The sequence below is a fragment of the Tursiops truncatus genome, chromosome 17, assembly GCF_011762595.2.
Source record: "Tursiops truncatus isolate mTurTru1 chromosome 17, mTurTru1.mat.Y, whole genome shotgun sequence".
Lineage (NCBI taxonomy): Eukaryota > Metazoa > Chordata > Mammalia > Artiodactyla > Delphinidae > Tursiops > Tursiops truncatus.
In genome coordinates this window covers 76,783,050-76,809,102 of record NC_047050.1, presented here as the reverse complement: position 1 = coordinate 76,809,102, position 26,053 = coordinate 76,783,050, and the positions used below count along the sequence as shown (strand labels likewise).

Sequence of the window (26,053 nt, the reverse complement as noted above, 5' to 3'; positions counted from 1 at the left end):
GATGGACCAAGGTGGAGTGGGGACCCGAGAAGGAAGGTGCTGGGTGTGGGGAAGGGCTCCACTCAGGGTGGAGGGGGACGGGCTGCGGGGACACAGCACGTATGGGGAGAGGCCAGGGCAGGGAGAGCTGGCAGCATGTAGCTGTTTCTCCCGAGCTCTCCCTGTGGGCGCCTGGCAGGCCTCCTGAAGACACCAGCCCCAGTGGGCTCTGTCCAGCCCGCCCCAGGCTTCCCAGAGGTGGAGCGGCAGACGGGCCTGGGAGGACAGGAGCGGGTGGGGTGGGGTCCCATCGTCTCTGAGCCCCTTCATTCCAGGCACACTCACTCCAGGCAGACACTGCTCCCCTCACCCAGCACCCACGGCCTGGGTTGGGGTCTGCACCGGGGCGGCCTTAGATGTAGGGGGAAGGGGTAGGGGCTTAGGAACCAACAGCCTCACCTGCCCAGCTGTCACCTGGCCTTCCCCCAACCCTGGGCTCTCTTCCCCAGCAAAACCCCACTGACCAGCTGATGCCCACCTCCATACCTTTGCTTGTGCAGCGCCTGCCCGCACTCCTGTACCCCTCCAGGCCTGGCTTACCCGGACGTGCCCCCCTCCCCCACTGGCCATGCCCTCCCTGCACCTGTGTGGTCAGCTCTGGGGCCCAGGGCACCTTCCCTGCAAGAGGGACGGGCGCCCCTCTCTGGGCGCCCAGCCCAGCACATGGCTGGCCCTCTGTGGCTGAGGCCCTCACCAAGGACAGAACGAATAAGCAAATTCATCCGCGCCACACGCTTCCGAACCCCAACCATGTGCCTGGGACTGTTCTAACGCTGAGGATGCAGAGGAAAGCGAGACCCTCTCCCAGAGCTGACAGGGAGCGGAGGAAACAGACAGTGACCCAAGTAGGGAAGAAATAGATGGACTGTGGTCTGTTGGGCAGTGATGACCCCTGGGTGGGGCACTTCCAAACAAGATGGTCAGGAAGTCCTCCCTGAGGAGGTGGCCTCCGGAGGACCCTGGAGGAAGTTAGGCTGCTTGGATTCCTGGGGCAGGTGTTCCAGCAGCAGGGCGTAGGGAGTGTATGATGTGTAGGGCGCATGGGGTGTACAGGGCGTATGGGTGTGCAGGGTGCGTGGGGTGTACAGGGCGTATGGGTGTGCAGGGTGCGTGGGGTGTACAGGGTGTATGGGTGCATAGGGTACATGGGGTGTGTGAGTATATGCGTGGGGTATAGGGGGTGAATGGGGGTGCATGGAGTGCACGGTGTGCGGGGTGCGTGGGGCGCACGGGGTGTAGGGTACACGGGTATGTGAGTATATGACGGGTGTAGGGGGTGAATTGGGGGTGTAGGGTACACAGGGTGCATGGGGTGCATGGGTAATGTGTAGGGTGTGTAGGCGTGTGGGGTACATGGGTGTGTGAGTATATGGGGGGGCTAGGGGGTGATCGGGGGTGTGAGGGTGCGTGGGGTGGGATGGCTAGTGAGGACTAATGGGAAGGACTCCAGGGCCTCCTCTGGTGACAAAGGGTGGGCCCTGAGCGCCCCTCCAGGGACCACGGGCGGGGCTGGGCGGCTGGGGAACCAGACTCCACAGTGAGGTCCTGGGCCAGGGGGGCTGAGAGCTGCAGTAGCCACCCGGTCCCATGCCCGCTCACGCAAGGCTGCATGAAAGCCCTCCCCTCTCTGGGCCACTCCCATCTCACCGTGAAGAAAGGCCCAGTCAGCCCAGCGAGGAAGGGAAGGAAGGCAAGGAAGTCCCAGCCGGCCTGGTGCCACCACTGATCCCACCTGCCAGGTGACCTCCATTAGCACCTGACCCCCCAGGCCCAAGTCTCCCCACCTGCGAGATGACGGCTGTCCCTGATCCCCTGGCCTCAGAGGTCTCCCCAGCTCTGGGGTCCTGAGCTCTAAGGCAGAAAGGCAGGGCCAGCCAGCACTCTGGGAACCTGCAGTTTAGCAAACGTTTGTCCCGGCCCAGGCAGGTCCCCAGGTGTGTGCTAAGGCAGCACAGCTGAGCTAGGATATGTCACTAGAGGCCCGAGTGTCTCTGCAAGGGATGCGACAATCTCCCTCCTTGGTGCTGTCAGGACCACAGCCGGGTCCAGCGCCCACTCCTGGGTTCCCCACCGTGAGGAGGAACCCTGACAATGGAGACTGTCGGGGGAGGCACCCCAAAACAGGGAGGACTTGACAAATGAGGCCCAAAAGAGCTATTTAAGAGGACGCGGATGACAATCGTTAAATGTAACTGCTCTAGTATTTGTGCCGACGGTCGCCACCGAGCTCTCAGGTCCCGGCCCACTTACTGCTCCTTCGGACCCACAAGGCCAGCGCCCCTGCCTTCCCATCAGAGAGAGTCGCTCAGTGCCACGGAGCTGGGTGGAGCCAGGCCCCTGTGACGAGGCACTTCGGGGAGCGGAGGACCACGGAGTCCTGCCTTCAAGGTCCCTGCACTGGGGGCCCCGGGGCGGGGTGGGGACAAGTACAAGTGGGCCCCCAGCCCCAGGGAGGTGGAAGCAAGGGACTGGCTGTGGCTGGGACTTCCTGGTGTGTCCCACGATTCGAGCTCTCCAGGACCTTGTATGGGTCTGAGAGCCCCTACACCGACCCCCTCCCGGGGTCACATCAGACCATCATCAGAAGACTCGGGTCTGTGCACCTGAGGATACAGAGGTCATCTTAGAACCCGGCCCGGGGGTCCTGCAGGAGGCACCTGGCGCTGCTTGTTTATAGACAAGGAGACTGACCGAACCGCCCTGCCCATGACTGCGGGGCAGGGGCCTGGAGGTCGGCGCAGCGAGGGCTGGGCTTACCCAGGTTGTCTGTCACCTGGTACGCGTCCCGCAAGTCCTTCATGCGGAAGCCGATGACGTCCACGAAGTCCTCTACCAGCCGGAACAGCTCCTTGGCGTTGGGGCCCATCTGGAGGGGAGGCGGGGGTCAGGGACATAGCGGGGAGCAGCTGCGCCGAGAACGCCGACAACCGGAGCTCAGGGTCCCCAAAGACCCCTGTGCCCCAGCAGGGACACGCCCTCTCACTGCTCTGCCTCCGCCGGCCTCCTTCCCTCGTCTGTTCCCTCCTCATCAGGGTCCTGTCGGTCACTCCCTAGCCCCGCAGGGCTCTGGACCTGACTTGGGAAGCAGACGGGGACCTGAGTCTCCATCGCCACTGTGTGCACGGGAACCCTGAGCCCAGAGAGGCCGCTGCGCTCCAGCCCGGTGGCCAGGGGTCCAGCTGGGAGGAGAGCGGAGGGTCTCCGGCCACTGCGGTCCCCACTCCGGGTGCTGCCCTGGGCACAGGAGTATTGGCAGGTTCCAGGTCAGCCTGGGAGGAAGGGAGGCGGACCAATTTCTCCAGATGAGAAAACGCCACGTCCCGGTGTGTACCCCACGGCCAACACGTTTTCTCATGCCCCTCCCCAAGCCCCGCGTGGTGCGTCCTCTGACGGGCGGGGAAGCCGAGGCCAGGAAGGATAAGTGACGTCCTCAAAGTCACGAGACTGGCAGAGGCTGTGCTGGGATTTGAACCCAAGACCCCACCCTGAGCTGGCCTGGGGCTCAGGGAGCCACCAGAGAGGCCCGCGCCCATCCTGCTGCTCTGGCCGCAAGGGTCCCGGACTGGCATCCCTACCAGCTGGGCCTCCTCCCACTTGTCCCGGTTCTCCTCCGCCAGCAGATTGCTGATGATCTGGACAAAGTTCTGAAAGGAAGAGGGAGAAAGGCCAGTGAGCAGAGGATGAGGCACAGAATCACGGCCCAGACGTGACCAGGGTCAGGGCTCCATCTGCGGTCAGGGCTCGGTCTAACGCTGCGGGGGAGGACCGCCCTCCTCGGCGCCCACCTGTACATCCCCCGGGGTGGGGCTGTAGTACGCCCTCCGGAAGATCTCTGTCATGTTCCTCAGGACATCGATGGTGGAGAGCAGGTCCCCGCTGTAGCTGGTCCCGTCCTGGGAGATCTCTACCAGTGTCTGGATGACCTCGGAGACCCCCTCTCCGGGCAGCCCGCGCTGAGCCTTTGCCAGGTGCTCCCGGGTCTGGGGAGGTGGAGGGTATGAGTGCCATGATTCTGCAGGTACCAAGGACCTCCCATGCCCAGAGGGTCCTCTGCAGCCCGCAGCCAGTGGCCGTGGCTGACTCACGTCCACAGGGTGTGCCACTGGGGACACAGGGCTATGTCTGAGGACGGAGGGCAGAGGCGAGCCCTGGAGTGACGGGTGGGGCGGGAGACCCCGGGGCCGGCCTCACCATCATCTGGATGTTCCGGTAGTCGATGGAGACACAGCGGATGTAGGTGGGGGGCTCCCAGTAGGCGATGCCCACCTCGTCCAGCTCACAGCGTCGCAGGATGAGGCCTGCGGAGACGGGGGGTCAGCTCCATCTCCCACTTCTCTGGTAGATGCCCGTGTCCCGGGTGGGAGGCCCACCCCGGCTCCCAGGCACAAGCCCCTCTGGATGAGACCCTGCAGCCCTAGGGGCAGGGACTCGCCTGTGGCCTCATTCCAAGAGCAGAGCTGGCGTGGGGGCCAGGCATCCCTTAGTCTCTTTCACTCAAAACATTTCTTTTTTTAAGTGTTTGTTTGTTTGTTGCTTTGTTTTGTTTTGTTTGGCCGTGTGGCTTGTGGGATTTTAGCTTCCCAACCAGGGATTGAACCCCGGCTCTCAGCAACGAGAGCTCGGAGTCCTAACCACTGGACCGCCAGGGAATTCCCTCACTCGAAGCATTTCTGAGCAGACGCCACAGGCCAAGCACTGGCACCTGGCAGGAGCCAAACCTGCAGGCATCCCACCGGCGTGGAGGCAGAGCCCTGGGCCGAGTGAGGGGCTTCAGTGTCCAGCCCAGGGCCTCTCCTCGGGCCCCTTCCTATCCAGAGCCCCAGGGAGAACCCAACGGCCCGGCCCCTGCCTAGCTCCACCCCTGGGATCAGGGAGCCCCCGATGGCCCGGTGTGCTGCGGACACTGGGCAGCCTCGGGGCTGACTGGCATCAGGTGTCGACGGCCTGGAACACAGGCACAGCCTATGACTCAGAACTTACTCCCAGGGAGCCAGGCACAGCTGTGCACACACAGCGGTGATGACCTTAGGGAACTGCCACAACCCTGTCACCCAACAGGAGCCACGGGGCAGGACAGGACACCACACCTGCTGCACAGCATGGCGCAGAGTCCAGACGAGAGGTCGCACATGCAGACAAGAGGCCAGGGGAGTCACACCAGTCCGTGACGTGTATTTATTCATTTGGCTTCCCTGTATTTGTAAGACGCTACCCAGAACATGTATTATTCTGGGTAGGGGGGCTACAACCACAGCTGGAAATACACAGCCTCTACCACGTGGACCAGCCCTGTCGGGTGGTGGGGAACTCACAACACACTTGTTTTACAGAAGGAAAACCAAAGTTCAGAGAGGTTTAGTCACTTCCTGGATGTCACACAGCAAACAGGGGTACAAAACTGCATGCACTCCTCAGATAAGAGGGGCAAAGAAAACCAAGCCAAGCTTGATGCGTCCGGCCCCTTCTGGGAGCCCACCCTGCTTCTTCCACACCTCCCATCACTCCACAGGGCTGCACGGGGATTAAGATGACCGTGTTCAAAGCCAATTTCCTACTTAATGGCCCCCAAGCCCAGGGCAAGTGTGTTAATTCCTCTGTGCCTCAGTTTCCCACGTGTAAATGGGTGACTTTGTGGGACATCGCACTAAAGGGCTTCATGCTGGCGCTGGCTCCTGGTGAGCTCTCAGGACGCGGCGGCCCCGGACCCCCGCCTGTACTGTGCCAGCCTCTGTGTGCACAGGGCTGCCTGGGCAGGGTCTGGGCCACGTGCCCTGAGCTGACAGCTCCGTGGGCGGGCCTGAAGGGGCATCTCGGTGCCTCCCCTGCACCTCTGTGAGGAGAGGACAAGAGCCCCGCACAACACCTGCCCCACCGGCCCTCACCTGTGGCGTTGCGAGGACACCGCACTGCAGCCACCTCTCCGGCCGGGGTCTCCTTCCAGATCACAGCGCCCAAGCTGTCCTCAGCGCAGATCTCATGCGGCTCTGCCAAGGGGCTAGACACGTGAGTGGGGGTGGGGCACGGGGGGCGGGCTGAGACCTGGCAACAGGGTCAGGAAGGCCAAGGCCCTTGCGAGACATCTACCCTCACGAGGGGGAGTCCTTCCCCAGCAGAACTAAGCTCCAAGCTCCCTCCCCCGCCACTCAGGAGGCCCCTCCCCAGAGTCCAGCGGTGGGGTGGGAGTGCGGGACGCTCACCGGGACACCGCTGGGCACTGCACTGCCGGTATTCATCTTGTGGGCCCCGGCAGGCTGCTCCCCCGAAGAAGGGCCCCAAGCAGGCGCGCTCCCGCCGCTGCGTGCCACCTCCACACGTGACGCTGCAGCCGCCCCACGGCGTCCAGGCCTGCCACTTCCCGTCCACTGTGGGACACGGCCATGCACAGAGCCACGAGGATGGGGGTGAGGAGGGTGCGGACACAGGGACGCAGGGGCAGGAAGCCACGAGGAGAAAGAAGTCGAGACCCAGGGCGGGGAAGCCAGAGCCCAGACTGATACAGGATCAGACAAATGCCTCCTGTGCACTGGTCCCTCACGGTCACCCCCCCGCCCCCCACACCCCCAGGGCCGTGTACAAGGGCCCACCAGGAGCCCCCCGAGGTCTCACCCCTCCCGAGTGGCTCACGCCCACCAGATCCCCCCACCCGCAGGCCCTGGAGCATGGCCCTGACCTGGACACTGCTGCAGGAAGCAGTCTCGCGTTTCCACCCAGTGGCCCTGGCACTCGGCGCCCCCGTACGAAGGCCCGTTGCACTCGCGCGTGCGCTGCTGCCGGCCCTGAGAGCAGCTGGCGGAGCACGAGCTCCAGCTTGACCACTCATTCCAGTTTCCATCCACTGCCCGGCCCAGGGGAGGAAGGGGACAGGAAGGCAGCGTGAACACCCAGGGCCCACACCCAGCCTGGGGCACAGGTGTGAACACCCCACAGGTGTGCCCCCCCCCACGAAGTCTGAGGCATGGGTGTGACACCCAAGAGGGCCCATCACCCCAACGCCCACGGTACGCGAGTGAGAACGCCCCAAGGTCTCCAACCTTCAGCCTGATCACAGCCTGAGCTTCCAACCTGAGCCCCCTAGCAGGTGGGTCTGAGCGGGCAAAGCGGGGCTCCCAGGGCAGGGCTGGCCGGTGGCCCACTGGGCCCTTCCCTTCCCTTCCCGCCCCTGTCCCACCTCACCCAGCGCCCTCCCTCTCACCTACCAGGGCACAGAGCGATGTTGCAGAACTTGGTTTGCTTCTCCGGGCCCTCACAGGGGTTGCCTCCAAACTGGGGTGGCCTGCAGGTGCGCGTGCGGTCCCGGAAGCCGCGGCCGCAGGTGCTGGAGCACAGGCTCCAAGGCGACCACTCGTCCCAGGCGCCATGCACTACGGAAGGAACAAAGCACTCTGCGACCCCTGTCTGCCCGAGCCCGCAGCCCGGTCACCCGCCCCTGATGCCCCGCCCTCTGACCCGGACGCCCCGCCCCCTGCTCCTGTTATTCCCCCGCCCCCCACGGCGCGCCGCCCACCTGGACACACAGCGGAGTTGTTGCACAGCCGCTGCTCCCGCAGGGGCCCGCTGCACTGCGTGCTGTAGGAGGACGACACACAGAAGCGCGTGCGAGTCTGCCAGCCCTCACCGCAGGTGCTGGAGCACACGCTCCACGGGGACCACTCCTCGGCCGCGGGGTCACCTGTGGGCCCAGACCTACAGCATCACAGGCCTGCTGCTGCCCCTGCACCCGAGCTACGGTCAGACCGTCAGGCGGCCGCAGCAAAGCCCTTGAGCACCCCACCCGTTTTTTATTCTCGACAGTCCCCTTCTCCTCACACCACTTCCCCTAAATCCAGTGTGCCTGGAGACAAGAGCCTGGCACCTGAGAGGTTAGTCTAATTATGGAAAATTATTACAGTCATTACTTAGAAGCAACAGCAATTAATAACGTATAGTACTTGCCCAAAGACCTAGTCCCCTGAAACCAACTTTCCCCACTTCCCAGGGTTTTAGTGCATTTGCGTTGTCAGCCCCGCCCAGCCGCTGCCACTCACCTGTCTGCGGGGCAGGAAACCCAAACTGCTGCAGCTCGTCTCCCAGCTCCTCGCGCCGCCGGGCATCCGTGGACCGCAGGGACTGGCTCCGGGAGTTGGTGCGCCCGGCGGCTGCAGGGCGGGTTCAGGTAAGCGTCCAGGCCGTGGCCTGCAGCCCCCGCCCTGCAGCTCTAGAGGGGCGCTCTCGGCCCTTGGTCCCTCGGTCCCCAGCCGCAGCGGGGTCCGGGCTTGTCAGCACCAGGGCCACTTGGCCGCACCGGACAGGTGGGAAACTCGGGACCAGGGCACCCTGGCCTGGCGCCAATCCCTGTCTGGTCCAGTCTCCCCTGCCCTGCGCCCCTCCCTCTCTTCCTCCGGGGCCCGCAGGAGTCACCTGCGGGTCAGCACGTCTGAATGGCTACTGCTCTCCGCTGCTGAGCATCCCGGCAGCGATCCTGCCCCCCGCGGCCCAGCCCCGACACCCCAGGGCCCTCTCCAGGCTTCGGAGATGAGCTCCTCTCCCCAGGAAAGTTCGTCGGGGAAAAAACAACCCGAAGAATGACAATCTCATTATAACTTGATTTAATTTTATGGAAGCAGCTAAAATATGCATGAGGTCATTAGAGAGCCTTATTAAAGAAATACATCCTGGAGGCAGCATCCGGCTGGGACAGTCGGGTCTGGCCAGGGCTAGGGATGGCGGTGGCGGAACAAGCCCCTCAGCCGGCTTTCCACGTGCACCCCAGAATTCCCAATCCACAGTTGCTAAGAAAGGCCCATCCAGTCCTAACACCGGGTCCCACCCTTCCTCCTGGGCCCTTACTTCTACTGGTCCCGCCCCTGGAAGGCTCCACCCTCTGACCCCGCCCCTGTCCCAGGTCCCGCCCCTCGTAGCCCAGGCCTTGCCTGGCCCGGCCCCGCCCCGAGCGCCCTCCCTCCCTCCCTCACCTGGCCAGGCCCTGCCCGCCCCTCCCCGCCCTTTTCCCCGCCCGGCCCGGCCCAGTCCTGGTTCCTGCCTCCACCTGACCCCGCCCCGAGCCCCTCCCTCCCCCGGCTCCGCCCGGGACCCGCCTGTCCGCGCACTCACGGCCGCAGGCCTTGCGGTTGCACAGGCGGCCCTCCTCCAGCACCCCCTCGCAGCCGCCGCCTTCAATGCCCGGTGCGGGCAGGCAGGTGCGCGTCCGCGTCTGCAGGCCTCCCCCGCAGTCCCGCGTGCACTCGCCCCACAGGGACCACAGCTTCCAGCCGCCTGGTGGGGACCAGAGGGCAGGGGTCAGGGCCAGGGGCAAAGGGCTGCGGTGTCTTTCGGGGAGTGACCTCTAGGGGTCTCCCAGGCAGGGATCTGGGGCACAGCAGCCCCTGCGAAGAGGCCTCCGCGTCGGAACCAGCATAGCACCCTGGAGGGTCAGCTAGGAGGCAAGTGTGGGCCTGGACGGGGTTGGTGATGGAGTGTGAAGCAGAGGCCGACAGGGCCGGGAGGGGCAGAGGTGCCAGGCAAGTTGTGGTCCGGGGCCCACCCCACTTCTCTCTGGAGTCTCTGTGCTCTCCGGCTCTGTCTACAGGCACCTGGGCCAGGGTCTCCACTGGCTTTGAATCCAGGTCCCCAGTGTGGGGCTGGACACAGAGCTGGAGCCCCAGGTGGGTCTGGAGAATGAATGAATGGATGAATGAATGACACCCCTGCCCACCCCAAGGGCTGCCTTATATCGAGGGCCGGGTGATGGGCTGGGGGCAGAGGGGCTCTCCTGCCTGGCACCGAGCCTCGCGCCCTGCTGAACCCCCTCCCCATGGTCCTCAGTCCAGTATCCTCTGAGCCTCAGTTTGCTCATCCCCCCATCCCCTGCCATGACCCATGTGCTCATTCCCCCAGCTCCCGCAGGGACACCAGAGGTGACCGAGGTCCCACCCCTGGTAGCCGAGTGGGGTCTCACACCCAGGGCCCCGCCAGACGGAGCGTCCCCCAGACCCAGCAGACACTGGCTGCTGAGGGCCTCCAGGCCCCTATGGCCACCCTCCTTCAGCCCTCTCAAGGGTCTTCTCCATCCCGGCCCCGTCCCCCCAACCATCATGACCTCGTGCCCCTGAAGTTCTGAGCCCCTTGGTGGCCCCAGTGCCACCAAGGACACTAAGAGGGACAGCCTCAAAGTACTGGGGAGCCATTGAGGGGTGAGAAGCAGGGAGGCCACACATCTTGGGCCAGAGCTGGAGGCTGCACTGATTCGCTCAGGAAGGGGCCGCTTCATCCAGGCTTTCTGTTCAAAGGCCACACTTAAGGTGCCCAGATCACTCCTGCCTCGAGGGACTCTGGTGCCGCCACCCCATTTGTCCTGGAGAACCCCAGGGCCCCTACACTCCCAGCATAGCAGGGTCAGGGCAGACTCAACAAGGGCACGCAGCCTCACCGAGCACCTACTTTGCGCCGGGCACCCTGCACACAGCCAGCCCCCCCGACACGGCACCCATGTATGAGGAGGCGAGGAGATGGCATTGCCAAGGCCCAGCACTGGGAGCTGCACTAGAGCTGGGCCACTGCCCCATGCTGCCTGCTCACCCGGGGCTGGAGCAGGGGAGCCAGGCTGGCCGAGGGCAGGTCACACCTGGCCCAGCAGGAGCGTCCCTGATGCCTCCTGGAGGCTGGCTTATCTGGGGAGCACATAGGGTGGGAATGAGGACTGTGCAGATCCTGGAGGGTGGGCACTGGAGCCGAAAGGCCAGGTTCACATGGTGGCCCCAGCACCCACGACCATGGGATGGTTAAGTCCACCCTGCCCTGGCCTCACACCCCTCGCCAGAGGACGAGGGCACTACTTCCTAGGACTTACACCTGTGAGGGTAAATGGCAAGAAATGGCTGGGCGACGACAGGTGTGGGCGTCACTGGGGTCGGAGTCGATCCCAGAGAACTCTGATTGGCAGCAACTTGGGCGTCCAGGTGCTCTGGTCTGTGGAGGGCCGCTTGAAAGGTGCCAGAGCCCCTCCCAGTGGTCCCTGCGCCTGTGCTGAGAACCGACCAGCAGGGGGCGCCGGAAGCAAATGAACGGGAGGCGGGGGAGGGAGCCCAATTTCCCCGGTTTGGAAGGCGGGGCTCATTTCTCCCTCCACGCCCCCAAGCCCTTGAGGAATCTTCTCTCCCCTTGCAGAACCCACCCTCCCATACGTCTCACTTCCCCCTGAGCCCAGAGACGAAGAGCATCAACGGGCCAAGGGCACACAGAAGTCAAGCCTCCTGTCCTCCAGACTTGCCATGCTGGTGGGTCACGCAGGTGGGTGGGGCAGGTGGGCGGGCCGACGCACCCAGACAGGGACCCGTAGCGGGGGCCGGCTCGGACCTTAATCGCTGTCGTCTGGGGGTGGGCGTGGACCCGGCTCTGCCCCTCGCGCACGCGCAGTAACACTTGGTTCCTAGCCGTGCAGCGGCGGCCCAGGGAGGAGCTTCTCACTCTGTGGGAGCCCGACTGAGCTTTGCAGGGACCCTCGCTTCAGGGGGCCGAGGGGCCCGGTTCTGAGCCCCTTCCTGGGTCTGGGCGTGACGGCTTGTGCTCCCACAAGGGAGGCCTCTCTGCTCCCATTGTTCAGATGGGAAGATCGAGGCCTGCCCTAGTGACGGGATGCGCGTACTCCCCCAGTTACGAGGGGGCCGAGCAGGAATCGCCCAGGTTGTTGGACCCGGCCCATACACCCTTCAAGGACGGTTGCTTCCCTCAAGGCCGGCTCTCAGGGCGGCATCCTGGGCAGGCGAGTACTGACTCCCCCACCCCTGTCTCCCCCACTCCGTGCCAGATGCCTCAGGAACCTCGAGTCCCAGTCCACCCAGGAACCAAGTGCTCACCCCACTTACAGCAGAGCAAACTGAGGCTCAAAGAGGGGTGGTCCAGACAGTCAGGGGCTGGCGATTCCCCCCCCGCCCCCGGAAGGAGGATCTGCCCTAGAGTTGAGGAGGCATGGAGGCCCGAGCCTCAGAAGACAGGCGCCAGGGTCCCCAGGGCTGAGTAAGAACCAGAAGTATGGAGGACGCTACACAAATACGACTTCCTTGTGGACAGAAATGTCCATGCCCTGGGGGTGAGAGACAAACAGGCCAGGGCCCCGGGGGAGGGGGTGGGGAGCCCCCAGGTGCACACGGCAGGACTGGTGGGCAGGACTGGTGAGCGGCTCGGCCCTGAGGCTGCGCAGATATGGGGCCCTCACTGCTGCCACTCTAGGCGCCTTCACTCTGGGGACCATCAGCCCCGCAACCACGCTCACCTGGCAGGTGCAGACAGGGAGGCCAAGTTACCCACCGGACGGACAAGGAGAGGAGCTGGGACTGGACCCATGATCAGATTCCAAGCGCTCCCCCTACACTGCCCCCCAGGCAGAGGCTGCCCGCCAGGACCACCCCCAGCCTGGCACTCCAGGCCTCAGTGGTCTCACCTGCTGAAGCCACCCTGTCCCGTCATACTGAGACAAAGGAACAGGGAGGCCTGGAGTCCAGGGAGACAGGCCTGCCGGCAGGGACAAAGTGGACACGTCCTGCCTGGCCCCCCTTGCTGCCCCAGCCCAGCCCCCGCGCGGAAGCCTGAGTGACGCGGAAGCTGGAAGTGGGTGGGAGAGAGAGGGTGTCCATGCTGGCTAATCGCGGGATGCCACTTGGTTCCCATGGCAACTGCCGCAGAGCTCAGTCTTTCAGGATAGACTCAGGTTAGGCCTCCGCTGCCAAAACACCCACAATTTCAGGGCTGGTTACCTTGGTGACCCAGGGGGTGGGGATGTGGTGGGGGGAGGGGGAGGAGAGGAGGGGTCATATCGGGAGAGGCCAGGCAGGGGGTCCACTGGCTCAGAGCACAGACTGCCCCCCAGGCCTAGCCCTGACCCTGACCACACACTGGGCCTTAATCCTCTTCACAGATTGCCTTCTGATCCTGGACACAGGATCCCTGATCCCCTGTCACATACTGAGCCCTGATCCCAGTCACGGACCGATCCGACCTTGGCCGCACTCCCACCACCGATGAACACTCGGTTAATGGTAGCTGCTATCTTTGTTATCATTTTTATTTTTAACGTGTGTCCCCCCCACGGCTGACACCTGATAAATGTTTGTCAAGCAAATGCAGCCACGACCAGGGAATTACCCAGGCAGGGCTCCTGGGGCCCGCAGAGCTGGGCACAGGGGAACTCAGGCCACCCTTTCCTGGGTGGCCGCGGTGCTCCTGGGCCGGGTGGGCTTTGAGGGGGCAGCAGAGGAGTGGGCAAGGCTGGGGGGTGGGCTGCCCCTCCAGGCCCGGAAAGAAGCCGCCATTCTTCCCGGGCTCAATGCCCCCTCTGTCTGGAAGCCTCATTTCCATCTCATTAAGGGATGAATAGAGCCAATTAATGGCCGCCAGGCAGCCTTGGCCGCCCAGGAGAGAGAGCACACGGAGAGGGGGGCTCCTGGCCCCCTTCCCACCCCGGTGCCCCAGCCTTCAGGCCATGGCCTCCCTGGTCCCTGCGCCCTCAGTCAGCTGGGATGAGGGCGCTGGGGGGGAGGCCCTCTTCCCGCTGGGCCTTCCCGCCTCCTGGGTCCCCTTTGGAGGAGGGGAGCGGTGCACTTCCCGTCTCCTCCAGCAGAGGTCTCCCCAGTCTAGCAGGTCAGGCAGCACCCGGCTGGGGGGTCAGCCCCTGCCCATTCCCGCCCCGCCCCTTCCCCGACCGTCAGGCCGGGTTCCGTGCACATCCACCTCGGCGAAGTCCAGCCCCTGTGCGGACCCCTACCCCCCACCGAGTGAAGGTGTGTACTGCGGCATGCAGGCTCCTCCTCTCAGCCCCCTACATGGATGTGCAAATGAGGACCACAGGGAAACTGGACAGCTCCCTGAAGCCCCTCTCCAACCCAATCCCCAGTCCACAGCGCCCCTGGCTCCACAGGTCCAGACCTGGTGCATCCTTCACCAAGGCCTGCAGCTCCCACTATCGGGGCCCGAGTGACCAGCAGTCTGCCCAGCTGCCGCAGGCACCCCTGGATCTCAGGACGGGCTGAGAGCCGTGCCCACTGCCCACGGGGCCACTTGCCAGAGAAGGAGGACAAGGGGGTCTCCTCCAAGCGTGGCAGAGGCGCCAAGACCCTATGAGCAGGAGCTGTGCCATCCCTGTTTTCACAGAAGGGAAGCTGAGGGGCGACTTGGCCCCGTCTGCGGGGTTGCTCACTTTCTCAATGCTGCTTTCCCTGAGCCAGGCAGGTGCCCCCTAAGAAGGGTGCCCGTTACAAGCTCGAAGGGCTGGGTCCCACCTGGCTTTGCCCTTCGGCGCTGGATGACCTGGGCAGGTCTCTTCTCCTCCCTCAGCCTTGGCTATACGGCCGACAGCGCTTCTCCCCACCTTTTAGGGAAGTGGGACCCCAGCAGGGCCACAGCTTGCAGTCTCCCTGGCCACCGGGTGGTGTGGGGTGAGCTCTGGCCGCTCGTGGCAGTTCCTCTGTGGGTGATGCCCCGTGCGTACTTATTGTTTTCATGGGGTCACATCTTGCTATTTCCATCTGGAATGGGGGCTGTCTACAATGGAGCCTGAAACCTTGTTTTCCAGATTTTTCTAAATTGCCCCTTGTGCAAAAGCGCAGCTCCCCTGGCTGGGATGACAAACCCAGTCCTGGCAGGGAGGCCCTAACCCTTCCTACTCCCACCCCGACCCTGCTCCCCACCCCCAAGCACCCAGTTGCCCCCAAACTCCAGAGACACGCCCTTCCCCCTGGGATTCCCCACTCGTCCCTCCCCCCAGCCCAGCTCCCCTCCACAACCTGCAGGCCCCAGAGAGGGCTCGCAGCCTCCCCCTGAGGGAAGTTGTGGGGCATTTAGGGTTGGAAAGACTCCAAATCCCTTGGGGGGGGGTTTTCAGGGCAGGGGCGCCCCAGCTGAGAGGCGAGGGGCCTGGAGGAGGCGGGTGGAGCGCTCGGCATCTCCCCTGGCGTGTGGCCTTGGGCAGGTCACGGCCCCCAGGCCGGCATCGCGGCCCAGCACATGCCCGGGATGTCACACACTCACACGCTCAGGCTCCAGCCCACCCCCCACCCCCCGCCCCATGCAGGCATATGGAGGGGGCACATGGGCACACACACACAGGGACACACACACAAGGAGACACACGCACGCTCACCCCCAGCCCTCAGGATGCGGCTTCTTCATTATCTTACATGTCACTTCTGCAATAAAATTCTTTAATTAAAACGTGAATATTTAAAACAACCCTTGAGAGAAACGGCACATCTCACCAGAGGCAGAAAAACGCAGAGAGACTCTGGGAGGGGGAAGGAGGGACAGCCCGAGAGCACGCGGGAGCAGGCAGGCAGCGCAGAGGGGCAGCCGGCGGGGCAGGGGAGAGGGAACAGTTGCTCTGGCCTGAGGAACGCTTGCCAGTCGGATGCGTGACGTGGCCATGTGGCATTTGGACAGGCCGGGCGGGGGCAGGGCTGAAAATGGGCCACGGGCTGGCCTGGGCCTCCTGCTTGCTCCGGCTCCGGCTCCGTGGCTATGGAGGGACGCGCCTGACCCAGCCTCCCCTGGCATGCGTGAGGGGACGCAGCTCCCTGGGCACAGGCTCGGCAGGCAAGATACGGGGTCTGGATCTGCTGTGTGTCTTCTGAATTACTGCTGGACCTCTCTGGTCCGTATACCACCCCACCCCTACGCACACATGAACACACACACACACACCCTCTCCTTCTTGCAGGAGAAGCCCCAGGCAGGACCACCAGGTGACCAAGAGCTGGCTCTGCTCTCTGTCTCCCCCTTACAAGCTGTGTGACCCTGGCTGCTGCCTTAACGTCTCTGTGCCTCCTTCCACTCAACAAGAATTAATCAAGGGCCTGCTGTGTGCCAGGTACTGGTCCACACACGGGGCTTCGTCAGAGAGCAGGGCAAACTCCCCTGCCCTGTGGTGGGTACATCCTGGCAGGGGCGGAGAATAAGGACACAGGAAATTCTCCAGTGCTCACAGGTGATACCGTGTGGGAAGAGAGAGAAAGAGGGAGAGGGAGAGAGAGTGAGGCGACAGCAGGGCTGCGGCTGCTGCCGCTTTCCGCAGCAGGGCCAGGGCGTCTTGAGAAGGTGCTATCCGGGCAAGCACTCGAGGGAGGGGCCCTGCGGGCACGCGGGGAGGGCGTTCCAGGCCAGGGAGCAGCCCACGCAAAGGCCTTGGGCAGGGAGGCAGGTGCCTCGCTGGGGAGCCATCTCTGGGCAACTGGCAAGAGCTAACTGGTTGAGATGTGGGTGCTTCCTGCACAAAGGAAAACGCAGAACGCGGCTACTGCCACTACTAAGGTCAGGTTTACTCCCAAGGTCTCAGAAGCATCAGGACCTTCTGAGTCCAGGGCATGGGCACGGGGTCTGAGCTGCCTGTGGGCCTGGGCGACCATGTCCCGTGCCCCCCGCCCCGCAGAGTCGAGCTCCTCGCTTCATGGTGGCAGCCCCAGCCCTCATGCCCTCCGAACTGTCTTCCACGAGACTGCCAGCCCTGCCTCGTAGCCTGGACTTCCGCTTTGTCAGGATTGCTGAAATCGGCTCGCACAGAGCCAGCCTAACACACACACACACACAGCAAGTACATACCACAAGTGCACACCTGCACACGCTCACATGCACACGCGCACAAACACGACGCACTGCACACAGGCACGCACACATGTATACACCAACCATACACTCATGCACAGACTCACACACATGCCCGATGCACTGCACACACGCACACACACACCGTGCACGCACAGCACACATACTGGCAACGTGCATGTGAACACATAATACATGCCGCGTGTACACACGCACGCACGCATACGTGTACACATGGATGCACGAACACACACATGCTCACGTAACACACGGCACACACCCATGCACATGGGCGCATGAGCACATGCACACACACACGCACGCCTGCCCACCCCTTTCCAGCACCAGTTCCAAACATGCCCATTCTCAGAATCTCTGTGCAAGCCCGAAGCACCCAGCTGTGGTCTCCAAACAGCTCCGCTCCTCCAGTCTGCCTCTTTGCCCCCCAAGCCCTCCAGATCCTCTACCTCATAGTAAACACAGATAGTGGCATTGCGTCACTGCCGTTGCTTCTGCTTAGAAACACTTTCACCCCAGTTCTCATTCCTCATAACAATCAAGAAAAGAAGACTTTTTACTCTTTCCATTTGAAAGACAAGGCCCGGGGACACAGCGAGTGTGGGGCGGGCTGGGATTTGAACCTGACCTGGTCCTATCCTGGGGCGCCAGGTCCCAGGCTCCCTCTCAAACGACATTCCCACCAGATGACCCACGGGCCTGTCACGGTCAGGTCCCGCTCTGTCCTCTGGATCTTCCACCCCAGCCCGGTCCTCCCCGCCACTTCCCCACCTCGGCCGAGGTCCTCACTCCTGGCCAGAAACCTGGGAGGGGTCCAGCCGTCTCCTGCCTCCACGCCCACATCATTTGCATCAGCAAGTCCGTCAGCTCCACCCCCCCCAAGATCCTCCCGCTTCCTCCCACCCAGGCCAGCGTCTGCTCCCTCCTGGATGCCTGCAGTGCCCTGTCCCTGCCCCGGATTCCCCCTCTGAGCCAGACATTGCATGTACAGCCCCAGCGATGTCACCCTTCTGCTTAAAGCCCCCCATGGCCCTTCAGCTCTCATGATAACATGCAAACTCCGGCCAGGAGGCCTGTCCACCACCGTACCCGACTCCAGCAGCAGGGCCTGCTCCCTCCAGCACCAACGTCACAGCACCACAAGCTCCTGCCACTTGCCACACATGTATCACACCAGCCCCGTCCCCTTGACCTTCTCCCGCAAGCTCCACACGGCTCCAGCTGTACCAGGTATCTACCCGGCACGGTCACTGCCCCGAGATGCTAACAGAGAGCAGCTCTTGCGCTTTGGTTTCCAGTGTGGGCCAGGCCCCAGGGCAATCAGGTCTGAGGTGACTGAAGAGTCCCTCAAAGCACTCAGCACTCTGCCAGCGAAGACGCTGAGGCTCAGGGGCAGGTGACCACTGGGGAGTGGCTGAGCGACATGTCCGGCCAGGCCGCTGCCCCACTGGTCCTCCTGTATCCGCCCACCTCCCAAACTAGCCGCCGGCCCGGCATCTCTGCTCCATCCTCCTCCCTGCCACATCCTGAGGACCACTCCCACCACCACGCTGCGGGGTCTGCCCACGCCAAGGTCACAGTGACCTCTACCTTGCCCAGCCCGAAGGTCAGCCCTCCCAGCCTCCCACGCCATCGCTGGGGGCCCTGACACAACTGATGGAAGATGGGGCTTTTCTGCCGGCTTCCTGGACACCACACCGCCTCCACCTCCCGGGGCGCTGCCCGCCTCTTCCCTCCTCTCCTGATCCCCTCCAGCTATGCTCACCGCTCCACGGAGGTTTCTAATCTGGGATCCATGGCCCGGGGCCCATGAATAGAACCATGTTCCAGGATAGCTGGTTTCCTCTGTAACCCCACGTAGCTTCTCTGATGCCTTTACAGACGTCACTCGGAGGAATCCATCGGCCTTACTGGCTCCGGAGACACCAAGAGCCCTGGACCATGTCACCTGGTCTCATGGTGACCTGCCCGCATGAACGCCCAGCCCAGCCTGGCCCCGGACGCCTGGCACGCTGTCTGGTGTCTCAAACTCCACGTTCGGTGAAGAGCTGTCCCCTGACGCGGCCCCAGCCTCCCGAGACACCCTGGGCGTCCCGCTCCAAGCACGCACAGGGTCTCCCTCCTGCCCGATGCCAGGGGGCCCGCTCGGTGTCCCATTCCACTGATGGCGCCCTCCTGTGCAGGTGGCCGTCTCACCGAGGAACCCAAACTGCTAAGAAGGTGGGACCAGCTGAGCACACGCCCAACCCCACCTTTGCCCTGCCCTGCCCTCTGACCCGCACGGGGCTCACCCGCACCCCTCCCAGAACCTCGAACATGGCCCCCGACCTCCAGGTGACATGCAGCCCCGCCACCAGGGTCCCTCCCCCTGCGGTGTCTTCATCACCACCTGACGTGCCTGTTTCTTGTGCTTTGCCGTTTAACACCGCCCAGACCCAGAAGGCAGCTCCACGAGAGCGAGAGCGAGAGCGAGAGCGGGGCTTTTGTTTTGTTTTGTTTTGTTTTTGTTGTTTCTTGTCTTCCTTGCGTGTCCCCGGCGCCTAGAACACCTCACAGGCGCTGGGTAACTAGCTGCTGCTTGACGGTTTGCATGGCTGTAACCAAGTGCAAGCCCCACACTGCATCTCCTTGACCACATGAGTCCACTCTGCTCACTTTTCCCCCGTGTCCCAGGAGGCCCCTGCAGACCCCGGCCACAGGCCACAGCAGCCTGCTGGCCCATGAGAATGGTCCTGCCTGCGAAAAGGGAGGGACCGGGAGGGACCCTCCCCGCAGCCAGGAATCTAAAACTCCCTCATCCTGGGAGAAATGAGACCCGCTCTTCCTTCCTTCCCTCCCTCCCTCCATCCCTCCCTCCCTTCCCTGAGCACTTAGCAAGCACCACCCATGAGGCAGGCACCCCAGCACCCTGGGGGCCAGAGGCAAGCACCCAGCCTGCCCATTCTCAGCGAGCCTGCAGAGAACTTCTCTCTTTGCACTTGGCTTCCCCGAAGTGCTCGGGGGATCGGTGGCCAGGGCAGCCCTGCAGAGAAGACCCTTCCCACCCACCGTATGCCCAGAGAGCCACCCCAGGGCCTCTCCTAGCCGTCACTCACCTGGAGCGCCATCCCCGCCCCGGTCCTGGGTCAGGCTGGTGAGGCAGTTCTCGGGGCCACCAGCCACGCCGTCCCTCAGGCAGACATCCCCGCGAGGCACCAGGGAGCCGGAGGCAGGGTCGCCGGTGTCCCCGCCCAGGCAGGCACAGGGGGTCTGCATGATGCCACAGGGGTGTGAGCTGCGGCTGCCAGCCAGACAGGCGTCCAGCCAGCGGCACAGCATCTGGCAGGCGGCCCGGCTGGGGTTGCGGTTGCCCACGACCAGGTACTCCACAGAGAAGTCGTCGCTGGGACCGGGGGGCCCGTCCTGGGGCGCGGGGCCGTCGTCCTGCGGCGGCCGCTGCCGCTGCATCTGCAGAAACTGCTTGCTGGCCTGCAGGAAGGCCAGGGGCGCCGAGGGGTCGCAGAGCCTCAGCACCTCGTCGAAGCTCTCCACGCCCAGGTAGGTGCGTGTGGACTCCAGGAAGGAGTCGAACTGGTAGGTGCGGACGCGGCTGGGGCCGCTGCAGGAGGGCGCCTTGGCCACCTTCACGTAGAGCGTGTAGCGGCGCGGGTCCGGGTTGCGCAGCGTCCAGGAGCAGCGCGAGGCGTTGGCCGGGAACACGGCGGCTGCCGAGAAGTACCCGAAGAACTTGCCCTGCACCAGCGTGGCGCACGGCTCGGCCCCGGGCCCCGCGTCTGTCCCCGCGGCCGTGCCCGCCTGGTGCCCCAGCAGCAGCAGCAGTGGCCCGAGGATCCAGAGGGCGCCCGGGGCGGCGGCCTGGCCCCTCATCCTAGCTCGCGGGGCCGCCAGGGTTCCGCCGGCTGGGCAGGCAGGCGCGAGCCAGGCCTTGACATGCCAGGGTCCAGCAGCAGCGAGCGGAGCGGGCCGGGGCCGGGGGCAGGGCCTTCAAGCGAGGGCAGGAGGAGGAGACGGCTTCAGGCGACTGAGTGGGCAGGGGCGGCTCCTAACGTCCGGGGCCCCAGTGCCTGCCTGTGGCCGCCAGCAGCAGCTGGAAGAGAAAGAGCAGAGAGGGTTCGTGTGAGCCCCCGGGGGAGGCTGGGACTTGGCACGCTGGGGGCAGTGCCCGCCCCGGGCTCTGGGCCCCCGACATAGGCCCTGGCCTCGCTCTCAGGCACCTGCTCTGCCCACCTGTCTGTCTGCCACCTGCCAGCATGTCCACCTGCAGGGGCAGGAGCCAGGGGCCGGGGCCCCTCCTCCCCCACCAAGCCTGAGCAGGAAGCGGTGGGCTGCCCTGGCCAGGGCCGCAGGCCACAGGGGCCTCGGCTGTGCCCGTCTGGCTGGGCAGCCTGGCGTGGCTCCACGGTCTCTGGGCCCGACCGCCTGCCGTGGGGTGGCCACGGAGGCCATTCTGCCCCTGGGCCTCTGTGGCCTCTCAGACCGTACCCCTCTCCAGCCCTCTTTCAGGGAAGCATCTGCAAACCCAGCCAGAGGGGATGCAGGGCAGGGGAGCAGAGGAGACAGGTCATTCCTGCCGTTGCCCAGCTTCCCTGCAGCCCCGCCCCTCTGGGCCTTGCCCGGTGCAGGTGCAGAGACCCCTCCCACTTCTGCTTCGTCACAGCAGGAGTGACCAGTTTTTGGGGGGTGAGGGTAGGATTGGTGCCCCGTCTCTGGGTCTCTGGCTGTGACTGTGACATCCACCCACCTCCTATTGCCCCCCCTTCCTGCTCACACAGCCACTCAGGTGCCCCCTTTGGCCCACCAGCCATGTTCCTGCCAGGGAGCCTCCCTCTCCCCGCCCCGGAGTCACCTGCCGCCACCGGGACCAGGCTTCGGCCTGCCCCTCCCCACTTAGCCAGGCCGCTCCCTGCCTCCCATCTCACGATGAGGAAATCAAGGCTCAGACGGGGTCACAGGCAGGGGGCGGCAGTACCCACACTTGAACACCCCCAGATTGACCCCAACCTTGTGGCCCTGGGGTCACCTGCGCTGCACCAGGAGTGGGCACTGGCTGCGTGCCGCCGGCTCACACCTGGGGTGGGGGCAGCTCCCGGGCCAGGTCAGCAGGGACACAGCGGAGCCGTCCCGGGCCCGGGGAGCCAACGCTGCCCGTCCTGATGCGCCTCCACGTGGACCCTGCAAAGCTCCTTCTGCCTAAACCTCAGCTTCCCCACCCTCCCCCCAGAGCCCCTGCTGGGCGTCGTCCGGGCAGCAGCAGCTGAGCATGTGGGCAAAGGGGGGGGAGCCACGGCAGCCCCCCGCAGCCCGCCTGGCCTGGTGCCGGCGCCTCGGCTCCGCCGACCGTGCGCACGCCAGCCGCCTGCCCACAGGGACTCGCTGCTTCTCGCTGCCTGGGCCCAGCTAGCCGGCGACACAAGGTCGGTCACTGCTCTGCAGTCCCCTCCTGGCGTCCTTCCTGGCAGGCCTCGTCGGCAGAGCAGGGAGCTGGGCGTGGGCGGCCTCGGGCTGGCCAGGATGGCTGGACACGGGCTGCCCCGCTCATGGCAGCGTGGACTCGGCCAAGGCCCTCACTTCCCAGCCTCATTCTCCCAGCATGAGGTCAGCGCTGGACCTGCGGGTTTACCCAGAGATGGGGCAGCAGGCACCCGCGGCAGGGGCTCCGGATCACCAGGGGCGGCCCTGTGGGGCTCTTCAGTGGCCAACGCTCAGGTCCCCTGAGGAAAGGACTTGCAGACCCCTCATGCAGACCCTGCACTTGGCCCCTGCCTCCAGGAAGCCCCTCTTCTGGTCGCGCCTCTAGGCCATCCGGGGGCCAGCCTCGGACGCCAGCATAGCACAGCCGCCTGCCCTGGCCACCCACTGCCATGTGTGGGAACCGAGAGGCTGGGGCCAGGGTCCCACAGTCAATCCCAGACCTAGGAGGCTGCCTGCAGGGGTGGCCATGGCATCCGAAATCTCACCTGAACCCCAGCCCCGGCTGCAGCGCCCCCTCCCTTGGTCCCAGGCTGGGACCTAATGCAGCCACCAGGCCCCCAGCTGGGGCCCCAGCCCCGGGACAAACCCTCTCCGATGCCCCGGAGAATCCCAGGTGGAAGTCGGCAAAGCCCAGCAGAAACCCTGATCACAGTCGGGCGTTTCCCCAGCACCACCCTGACCCCCGCCACGCGACAGCTGACTCCTTCTGACTCATCCCCCTTGACCTGGGGTCAAGGCCACCCCAAAACACAGCACCTTCCCCCAGAGGGGCCTGCCCGGTCCTGAGATGGCCCAGGCCGGGCCCGCACTCTCCCCTCCCCACCCCAGCCCCTGGCGGCCCACGCCACAGCCCTCCCGTGTGGAATGTGGGTACAGCCTGGCGCACACACCTGGCCTCAGGTGTCTCAGACACTCAGCCTCAAGGCTGCACAGCTGCCTCCACCACCCTGTGGGCTCGCAGGCCTGGAGGGGCGTCCCAGCCAGGCCCAGCGTGGAGGGAAAGCACAGGAGAAGCAGGGCTCGTGGCGGGGAGGGGACCAATGTTGGGCTCGATCCTGCGCGGGGCACTCTGTCTCCGTAGGAGCAATCCTGGGGCCCCTGCTATGGCGCGGTTGTGCGGACGGGCACGTGGGGGCCACAGACGAACAACCTTGGTGGGGGCTTGCTGGTGCTGGGCGCCTGAGGCAGGGTCTGGGCCCAGGTCTGCCGCACAAAGCCCCTGCCCTCTGAGAGCTGGCACTGCCCTAGGCCCGGCAGAACCGGCCCTGATCCTGCCCCTGTCCCAGGGCCCGCGGGAGCTGGGCCGAGCCGGGGCCCTCCTAGCATCCCTGCTGGCTGGCCCTCATCCACGCCAGCTCACTCGGCTCCTTGAGGGCCTGTCAGGGGAGCGAGGCCCAGCCCAGGGTCCCGCACAGCGGGCGAGAGGGAGAAGCGAGGATGAGGTGCGGGGCAGCGCCCCGTTCAGAACTGCCCCGTAGAAGGGCGGCAGCACAGGGCTTGGCCTGGGGGCGAGGAAGGAGGCAGGGCAAGGATGTGCAGGACGCAGAAGAGAGCGGCCCCGGCCCCGGCTGGGCGCTGCGATGTGGAGGCGACGCTGCTGGCCTGGACCCTGGGGAGGCGCCCATGGGGACAGGGGCTAAGTGGCAGCTCAGGACGCCTCACCCCCGGGACTGAGGCTCAGCTATGAGCCTTCGACAGGCTCCTGGGGCCAGGAGACGGCCTAGCAGGGCCCGCCCATGGGGTGTTCACACAGGGTTCCACAGCGCCGACCACTGGGGCCACCAGGGGCCAGGCCTCCTCTACGCCTCCCGGGCCTTGGGCAGGGCTCTGCTGGCCAGAACGCTGCCCCAGCTCCGAGTCTGAGTGCCACAGAACTGGCCTGGCCCTGCCTCTTCTGGCTGGGTCTCGGGGCAGAGCTGGGCAGGAGGCCCAGGCCGTCAGCACGGACAGCTCCCGTGCCTGCCAGCGGTCACTCACCCTCCACCTGCCCGCACCCCACACCCTGCCCTCCGCCCCGCCCCCAACAGACCCACAGGTGCTTTCCAGAGGCTGAGGCCTCTCCACCCCCATTAACTGCCTGCCTGAAACCCTCCAACAAGGCCTTGGATAAACGGCTCAGAGGTCCCCTCTAGCCTTGGTCCGGGGGACGCCCGTGTCAGGCCCCAGGTCACACAGCCGTGGTGGAGGCCGCCCAGTTGAATCCATCCCAGGCCCGGGCAAGCAGAGCTGAGATGGGGTGGGGAGTGCAGGGGAGCCCCTGACCCCACCTGGCACCCAGGGATAGTGTCCTGGAGGGGGCAGTGCTGGGGAAGGGTCCCGGGATGAGGGGGACAGCGTCGACCTTCACTGGGGGATTCCTCTGATGGGGGAGGGGGCACAGGCAGGGAGAGCCGGGGGGAGGCTTGTGTGGTGTCTGGGCTGGGAGGGTGGTCAGAGGACAAACAGGGTCATGGAGGTGACCAGGCCTGTAGCTTGAGCATGTGGGCCATAGGCGGTGGGGACCCTCGCTGAGCTGGGGGGAGTAGACGTGTGCCCGTACATGTGCACGCACGTGCGTGTGCAAACACCTACGTCTCTGTGGGCGCACATGTGTGTGCGTGCCTGCACTGTGTCTGCACACACGCACACGTGTAGTAGCACGCTTGTGCAAGGCTCCCAGCAGGAGGAAGGCTCAGTGTTTAATCATGGGACGTGCAGGGCAGTGGGACAGGGACTGGGGCTGGGAGAGGAGTGCTTGCCTGGAGGGGGAGCCCATGGCCAGGACGGAGCCCCACGGAGGCCAAGGCAGGGCCTCAGAGAAGGGCCAGGCCGGCAGAAGGCCGGCTCCACACTGGGTGCAGGTGACTGGGGCTGTGGCTCCCCCGGGCTGGCTCACGCCTGCTCCCCTCGGCCACACCCAGCGCCCAGGCCTCCGCTGGGGGTCAAACTCTACAAGCCTGGCGACCACAGGTGAGGGGCCTGGAGGAGGCTCCTGGCCTCGGGGCCAGGGTCCAGCGAGGCTGCGGGTCGCTCCTCTCCAGAGGTGCTCACGGGGGGACTGTCTCCCTGGGGCTGCAGGCCCCCTGTCTGGTCCTCGGGTTCCCATATCCCAACCTGGGTCATTGCGGCATCCATCACCCCCTGCCCATCTTGGGGTCCCAAGGACGGTGGCCAATTAGCACCCAAGCCCCCTCAGGCCCCCGCCTCTCCCATCACCTTCTCAGGGCCAAACTGCCCTGCTGCAGGGAAACCCTCCTGGTGTCTGGCCCCCACCCCTTTGGCCAGCCTCTGCCCCGAACCTACCACGCGGCCTCTCAGAGCCTGCAGGGTGGCCTCGGGGTGAGGGGTGGGGGACCCCAGAGAGCCGACCACGGCAGGCGGAGGACGGGGATCTGGAGTCACGGCGACGAGAGAGGGAGACGGTGGCTGGTTACTGAGCGCTGACCGCACACGGGACCCCAGGAGGCAGGAGCAGCAGCGGCCCCACTTCACAGCTGGCAGGGTCGCCGCCCGCTGAGGGGTGACGCGCCCTCCTCCCACCACCGTCCCAGACGTATCTGCGCACGGGGGACCATCCAGCCCCTGGCCTCGATCAGAAGCCCTGGGCGCCTCAGGGGCGTGGGCTGGATGCCCACCCATCAGCCTCCAGAAGCCTCCAGCCTCACCTCAGTCCGTGGGATTCCCCCCCCACCACCACCCCACCACCACCCCACCGCAACTGTCCAACACACAGGCCTGACCCAGGCCCTGCCTCCATCCCTCCCCACCCACCCCAGGCCGCCAATGGCATCCCCCGACACCAGCCACAAAAGGCGCTCTGTTGTCCCGCCCGGCACTCTGAACAGTGCCCGCCTGTGTGTCCTGGGGAAGGCTGCACTGGGGGAGGGGCGCGTGGGCATCCGCGGCTCGGAGCCGGCGGCCGGGTGGGGCTGGGAGAACACGCAGGGGAGGCCCCCCGGGGGCACCTGACCGCCCAGCGGGG

The 26,053-nt window shown here is 65.1% G+C and overlaps 1 protein-coding gene across 1 annotated transcript in view; it reads right to left on the bottom strand.

The window, feature by feature from the left end:
• Positions 1-20,687, bottom strand: part of ADGRB1 (adhesion G protein-coupled receptor B1) — a 71,062-nt gene extending 50,375 nt beyond the window's left edge. The window contains exons 1-12 of the mRNA XM_073794863.1: positions 19,716-20,687; positions 9,130-9,291; positions 8,064-8,174; positions 7,544-7,708; positions 7,236-7,400; positions 6,710-6,874; positions 6,237-6,401; positions 5,922-6,023; positions 4,231-4,337; positions 3,825-4,019; positions 3,615-3,683; positions 2,797-2,905 (exon numbers count right to left, since the gene is read on the bottom strand). Coding sequence (XP_073650964.1) covers positions 2,797-2,905; positions 3,615-3,683; positions 3,825-4,019; positions 4,231-4,337; positions 5,922-6,023; positions 6,237-6,401; positions 6,710-6,874; positions 7,236-7,400; positions 7,544-7,708; positions 8,064-8,174; positions 9,130-9,291; positions 19,716-20,487 — 2,287 coding nt within the window. The 5' untranslated portion in view covers positions 20,488-20,687. The remainder of the gene's footprint in view (positions 1-2,796; positions 2,906-3,614; positions 3,684-3,824; positions 4,020-4,230; positions 4,338-5,921; positions 6,024-6,236; positions 6,402-6,709; positions 6,875-7,235; positions 7,401-7,543; positions 7,709-8,063; positions 8,175-9,129; positions 9,292-19,715) is intronic.
• Between the last annotated feature and the right edge of the window lie 5,366 nt (positions 20,688-26,053).